General features: G+C 25.5%; 1 protein-coding gene across 1 annotated transcript; it reads right to left on the bottom strand.

Annotated features, from left to right (window-relative positions):
- Positions 1 to 2,448: 2,448 nt before the first annotated feature.
- LOC107627586 (peroxidase 51) lies at positions 2,449 to 5,916 on the bottom strand. The gene is made up of 4 exons (XM_016330418.3): positions 5,523 to 5,916; positions 5,242 to 5,442; positions 4,359 to 4,524; positions 2,449 to 3,141 (listed from the first exon to the last, which is right to left on the bottom strand). Exons 1-4 carry the CDS (start codon positions 5,739 to 5,741, stop codon positions 2,750 to 2,752), a joined length of 978 nt encoding a protein of 325 aa, XP_016185904.1. The 5' UTR covers positions 5,742 to 5,916; the 3' UTR covers positions 2,449 to 2,749.
- Between the last annotated feature and the right edge of the window lie 2,085 nt (positions 5,917 to 8,001).

Genomic DNA, 8,001 nt, shown 5'->3' with positions numbered 1-8,001 from the left:
CCGAAACCAAAGACCATTTCTATTGTAGCATCTACAGAGAATGAAGATAAATTTAAATATACTGTCATTGAGGATAAAAGTGGGCTTGATAAAACTGCATTAATGGTGACGTGTTTGAAGTTGCAAATGGAAACAAATTACCTTTAACCTCTAAATTTACTTATCAAGCTTTTGATTAACTTGATTGGACATTGCTTGATTAACTTTCTTTTTTTTTTTCCTGGTGTGTGATTTCAAAAATGAAGCTCTCTTTCTTTCTAGAGTTTATCCGAAGTCAACTTGTGAAGCATAGTTTAGGTTAGCTTCTCTTTTACTTTTTTTTTTTTTTTGGTCATGGGTTAGGCGCTTCTCTTTTACTTGAAAGCAAATGGGTTGTGTTATTAGATTATTGTCTATTCGACAACCTTGATCACTTTGTTCCTTTGATTTGGGCTGCAATAAAAATAAACTTTGGGCTTACACATTTGAATCAATTTATCAAAAACTATTTGAGTTATTAATCCAACTTAATTATGTTTGTTATCATCAATGCGTTAATTATTTTTTTAAATCAACAAATATCATGCGAAGTTGTTTGTAATTGTACAAGTTATGTATATAAAATATTTAAAAACTAAATTTATTAGATTACAATTTTTTAATACTAAAAGATATTTTTACAACTTTTTATATCTATAAAAATTGTTGTAATATTAAAAAATTGTAATAGAATAAATTTAATTTTCGAACATTTTATATGCGTAATTTGTCTTTTATATTTGGTAATTAGAGCATGAGTAATGCTAGGTAATCAAAAAATAATTACAATATAGAAATGTCATGTAAAAATTTTTATTCTCTTGATAAGCAAGTGGCATACACCTCTTTATCACTTATCCTCCTTATCACCTATCATTTTGCTGCATGTTTAGAGTCATTAATGTTCTTTCCAAAATTAATTTCAGTTTCTCTCAAATCAAATCTCTAACATCTCTCAATCACATTATTATCCATTAAATGCAATAATTCTCTACAAAAATTATGAAAGTTAAATAATTAAAAAATTTTAACAACTTCTACTATATAACTTATATTTTACATATAGACTATTAAAAAATAAAATATAAAATATAAAAAAATTTAAAAATAATTTTTTTAAAATAATTATTAACTCGTCATATTAACATCAATAAATAAGCATACATATGAATATTAAAAAAATATTAAAATAATTAAAATCACGACCTACTAGTGTACATATAAGATAATTTGAAGAATACAATAAGATGTATAGTTTAAAATTTGATAATATTAATTATAAAAATTTATTAATTATAGACATCATAGGTATGAAATTATGAATATTATGAGTATAAATTATGGATGTTATGTGGATAAATTTATGGATGTTATGAGTAAATTTATCAATTGAATAAATTAATTTAAGAATTTGACATTTTTTTAAATTCAATTATGATAAAATTTAAAAATATTTGTGTTAACTTAATAGTTACTTATGCAATAACTAAAAAATGATACGTGTATGATTGTAATATCTAATAAACATGAATTTAATTTTTAGATGTTAGTTGTATGTAATTATGGATGTTATGTATATAAACGCATGAATGTTATGTGTATGAACATAGTAGTACAATATAATTATAAATACACATAAAAATACAAAAAAAAATCGATTTATTATCATACCTCATTAAAACTAGTGTGATTTTTCATATTTTCAAAAATTAGTTGACTGACAATAATCTCGTCAAATGAGTCTGTCTGTTGTTCAAATTCTTCATCAACACCTTCTACCATAAAGGATAACTATATAAAAAGTGGCTAATTTCACTATCGAGTATTAAAACACGATAATGTCTAATAAAAAGGAATATTAAGTATTGATTACAATAATGACTAATAAAAAAGGATATGATTTTATAATTAATATCATTAATAAGTAGATTTGATAAGAACGGTGATAAGTAAAATAATAAAAGAGTAGGATAAAACATAAAATTGATATTAAGTAATATAAATGAAGTGAATTATGAAAAAGTTTGGCTAATTATAGCAGAAAAAGTTTCCATAGAGTATATACAGATAAGATGCACTCACGATTTTGGAATCATAATAAATATATTCAAATATACGGTCAATGAATTTAATACGTTCGCACTTGCATTGTGTTGTTAGGCCGTTGTATTCGTGCATGGGTGTAAAATGTTGATTATCTCAACTGAAAAGTGACAAGCGAACAAACGAAGAAAAATAATTCCATTCCTAGCATACATAATCTAAATTAATTAAACATGAAAATGGAGGATGTTTAACAATAAAAGATAAGGGAGAAAAGACAATACATTCTACATTTTTTCATATATATTTAATTTTCCGGTAAATAAATCTAGGAAACTATACCATCCCCACGCAAGAGACTATTCTAAATTGAGGATTAGAAGAGATCTTCATCATGCAATGAGCAATCCTCTAATTTGATTTCGTTTTTACTCAAATTAGAGGATTTTGTATTATTTGAAACATTATTATTGATACAAAATGAAGAAAAAAAAAAAACAATACAGCCGCCAGCCATATCTTTAATTTTCTTTTCTTTTTAACCCACCCAACCAACTCCCGGTTATTCCAAAACAAATTTATTGACAACAATATAATGAACATAACCCTTTCAGATTTTTCCTTTTAAATTCTCACTCTGCAGTGAAACATAACTAAAGTAGCCTGTATTATTTGTGTCTTGCTTGAATCAAAGAACGGAACAATCCGTACGAATTTTTCCGTTACGGGCAGTCTTAACCCCAACGCGACCCAATTTGGTCATTGCAGCAACGAAGTTGGAGTTGAAGACATTAGCATTGGAGGCAAAAGAATTAACGGTGGGTCTAGACCTCTGATCAGTGAAGAGGATCTGATCAGAGGTGAAGAGACCCTGTCCGTTTTGAAGGTTCTTGTAGTAAAAGTTGTCGAAGGTGCGAGGTGTGTTTGGGTCCATGTTGATGGCGATTCTTGGATCCACGTTTCTTGGGCACATTTGTTGGAGCTGTGCAGCGTATTGCTTGTTCAGTGTGGGGTCCACTGGGGTGCTGTAGATTCTGTTTGAGAACCTGTTGCAGTGCGAGAATCCAAGGGTGTGTGCACCTGTAATAACGCACGTGAAAATGCTCAAATGCCAAATGTGCTTTTAGATCATCATAAAATTCAATCATTCAATATTCTGCTTCTTCTGCATGTTCATCATCACCCTTTAAAAACATGATCAAGCTTCCATGTTTTTTCAACTTATTAGAGATATTCTACTTTTTAATTTAATTTTTGAAGAGTTGTAGTTTGATAATACGATATTAAAATTTCTATGACCAAAATTTTAGAATTTTGTTGATCTAAATAAAAAATATTAAAATAAGATAAATAAAAAAATATCTATACAAAAATTCACGCAAACTTATAAAATATTTTTATACGTAAGAAAATGTCTTAGAAATACAATCGTTATGTGTTTTCTCGATCTAATATTTTCAAAAGAAAAAAATTTAGATAATCTTTTCCGAGCTTATTTATAGTTTTTAAACTCATTTTTAGTTAAAATATATGTAGTTTATTTATTTTTTTGTTAATTATGTTCATTTATTTCTTTTAGAGAACATATAAATGTTGGTTATATATTGGCTGAAAATCTATTAGTCGTCTAATAACACTCAATTTGGTTTAAATAGAGAAATTTTTTTTCCCAAATTATAGTTATACATACCAAAGTTTTAACGTAACAAATGCTTCAAAACAAAAAGAATATTATGCATTATATATGTGATTTGTTTGTCATCATCATAGGAAATTTTCTTTGGTGCTATTACTTGTTATAAGGGTTTCGGTACTATTTTTTTATAAGTAAAAACTAAAACTAGATCAGGAATATTATAACTTTTTTAAAAAGAAGTTAATAAATTAGTAGAACACATGATATTTGTAATTATTCAAATAAAATAAAAAAGGTATCGATATCCTTGAAATTTTATAAGGACTCTGCTATTGTTTATGTTTAGTAGTTGACGATCCATTGTTTAGAAGGCGATAGCCATTCAAATTGAATAACTTATTTTAAGAAGTTTCAAACAAGAATTATTTTTTGGATTTAATTTCAAGAACTATTTTAATTTTTTTTTAAAATAATTTTGTTTTTATTATTGATGAATCATACATGAACACAAGTGTGTGAATGGCTAGGGGCAATAATATATTACATGATTGATGTTATGTACCAACATCCGTATAAAAAAATAATAAAGTTTTGCCCCGTTAAGTTAATGAATTTAAAAAAGTCATAGTAAATGGGTCCCAGTTCCATTATTGAGTAATACCTGAGAGGGCAATCATGTCAGTTTGGGTGAGGCCATTTGCGGCAAAGAGAGAATTGAGCTGATTCAAGGTGAAGCCTGGTTGTGGTAGCCTTCCATTTACATCAGAAGCTCTTGATACTAACCCATCAAATCTTCCCAATTCAACCGTGTATGAAGGTCCACCAGCCTACATGCATACATCAACAACTTCCTTTCATTAATGAACTAAATTAACCAACAAGCTAAACTTCTTTTTACAAGTCTTAAAGATATGTACTCATTTCATAAGGTATGAGATTCAAATTACTACTTGAGTCTCAAACTTCATTTAAAGATAAAAGGGAGTGAGTTATATTAGAAATGTTAAAAGAATGATAAAGTTATTATTCATAACAATGTTAAAATAAAAGAGTTCGTTTTTAATTTTTGTAACTATTCTTTTGTCTGTATGAGGGTTTTTTTTTTTTTTTGGATAATAAAAAAAATGTAGAGTTAAAACCGTCTTTTACAATAAATTTTTAACACTTTAAATTTAATACGCAATAAAAAGGAAAAAGGTATATTAAATTATTAACCAAATAGAAAGGTATATGTGTAATTTTGATAAAATAGAGTATGAATATAATTTACGAAATACGTATAAACGTGCATAATAAATTTGAAAATTTTTTCAATACTAAATCAGATACTATATATATGTATATAAATATATATAATATTCAATTTATTTTTAACGAGTATTATATATATTAACATATATTTCATATAAATAACTAATTTGGTGACTTGATTTTTTATGTATAGATACTATGATTGTCTCCAGCACACTTACAGTTAATTGCAAGAATAATGATGTGATGATGAATGATTTGAAAGAGGAATATGAGGGAGTTAATTAACGAACCAGAACAACGACATCACGGGCTGCCAAAGCAAGAATATCAGCACAGGAGACTTTGTTTCTGCACTGAGGAACAGCATCAACCGCTGCTTTTGCTTTGATAACTGTGTCAAATCCATCTCCAGCCAATGACAAATTATCCGAATGATCCTTCTCTGCTTGGTTTGCCCCTGTTGATGCTACCAACACTGAAGCATCACAACCCTGCATACATGTAACCATTAACAACAATTGAATTCTGTTACAAATATAACTATTCATGTGTCGTATTTAACAAATTTTACCTGGACAAAGCAGTCGTGGAAGAAGAGACGGAGCGTGGCAGGAACAGTTACAAAGGTTTGTTGGAATTTATTTTGAACTGCTCGTCTAACGATGGATTCAACATTGGGGCAGATATTAGCGTAATGGTTTGGACTAAGCTGTGCCGAAGATAATTGAAATGGATTAAGACACACGAGACTCAATAATAATGCGAGTGACCACACAATTCCACTACTCATGTTTGATTCGAAGAGAAAACAAGAGTTATAAAATGAAAGGGAAGAAAGAATTTGGTTTGGTTGGGTTGATGCTTAATTGGAAAGCATGAGGAGGGGGTATATATGAGCTATGTGAGTAACCAAGTTGTCGGGGTCATCACGAGTCACTGCACTAGCCAGTTGTCCCTTGTAATCTTTTCAACCTTTTTAGTCCGGAGCCACTCAAACAAACATGTCTAAAATATTTTTTTTTAAATATTCTTTAACAATTAAAATTTAACATATGTAGTCGATTAAACCATATTATTTCTATTATAATTAAATAGAACAAACCAATTAACCAAAAAATCGATGAACTAAATTTTAAATCAGTCTAAATTAATATTTTTTTATAAATAATGATTATAATATTTTTATTATAAAAAAAATTAAAATATTCATATTTTATATTTATATATATATATATATATATATATATAATAATAATAATAATAATAATAATAATAATAATAATAATTTTAAAAATTCTAAATTTTAATCTCATAATAACACAAAAAAAAGAAAAGAGTTAAGATTTAGAATTTAAAAATAATAATAATAATAATAATAATAATAATAATAATAATAATAATAGTATTTTGTCATTTTCTATAATAAGAGTATTATAGTTATTTTTTATAAAAAAAATATTAATTTAAACCAATTTAAGATTTAGTTCATTAATTTTTTTGCCAAATCAATTTGTCTGATCTAATTTTGACAAAAATAATACTATTTAATCAATTATATATATTAAATTTTTATTACTAAAAAATATCTTTAAAAAAAGACGTTTTAAACACCTTTATCTAAGTGACTCTCTTTTTACAAAAACAAAATGTTTAAATTCCTTGAATAATTAACGCAACACTTTAATTTGCATATGTTAGTATTAGCCAATTACAAATGAGTTCAATAATTCTAACAATTAACTTTCATCTTTAACTTTTGTAATTATATTAAATGTATATAAAAAATCAGTCATTAAGTCAATATTTATATATAATAAATATTAAAATATAAAATACATATTAAAAATAAATTAAACATTACATATATTTATAAAAAATTATATGATAATTAATTTAATGATTAATTTTTTATGTGTATGTAGTATTTTTATAATTCTAAAAACATTATAGTATTCTAAAAATATTTTATGTATACCACCAGCAATTTAGATCTCTTTTTAAATGTTCATTTTCTCAAATAAAGAAATAAAATTAAGGGAGTTTGTCTTTTGATTTTATCTTATTTTTAATTTCTTTTTTTAATAGATTATTTTTAATATTTTTTAGAATTTTTTAAAAAATAAAAAACTTATTTTTCTATTTTACATCTCCAAAAATAAAATTAAAAATACAAACTCTAGAATCTTTTAGCTTCACTTTTTACTTCAACAAATAAAAAATATATTCATTGCTCCTAAAGATATGTTTAATATGCTCTTCACGTATCAATAATTTTATGCCTAAATTATGAAATATGTATCCAAAATATTGTATCTAATAAAAGGTGGTAGGGGATTAGGATTTAAATTTTAAATTTTATTTTAAAGAATAAAGTATAATTTTTTATTATTTATTTTATAAATAGAATAAAAAATATGCAAAAAAAGATATTTAAAAATAAAAATAATATTTTGTTCTTTTAAATAAAAATTTAAAATAGTCACCAAAAAAAAAAAAAATTTAAAATTTAAAAAATCTAAATAAAGAGGATTAGCCGCAAGGAAAGGGACACTATTGTGGTTGGCACTATGTATGGCCGCCCTCGTCCCATTCAAACAAAAACTGCTCAAATATGAAATATTTGTCAAATCAAGTGCCTTGACGAGTTTGCACACAGACATGGGGCCTTACTTTAATCCTATACTGTACTCCCAATTCGAACAAAGGGTTGTAGACAAATTTGGAAGCAAAAAGAAAAGAGAAATGCTACAGTTTACGGATTTGTATTAGTGATTATTAAATAAAATGATCTCATATACTTGTAAACTACTAAATGAAACCGTTATAACTAAATATCTATCAAAATTCATTCTCTAACCAGATATTATTTATAAAAATTTAATAAAAATAATTATAATAATTATTCTTAAATATTATATATCAAATATTTTTACATATTTACAATTTAAAATTAAATCTCCTTAAAATAAAAATATTCAAGTTTAAATTTAAACCTAACAAAATAAAATTCTAACCAAATTAAAATAAAAATAAAAATAATACTATAAAAA

This window comes from Arachis ipaensis, chromosome B1 (assembly GCF_059453495.1).
Source record: "Arachis ipaensis isolate K30076 ecotype BB chromosome B1, ASM5945349v1, whole genome shotgun sequence".
NCBI lineage: Eukaryota > Viridiplantae > Streptophyta > Magnoliopsida > Fabales > Fabaceae > Arachis > Arachis ipaensis.
Note: the sequence above shows the minus strand (reverse complement) of the source record. Positions and strands in the feature narration are given on the sequence as shown.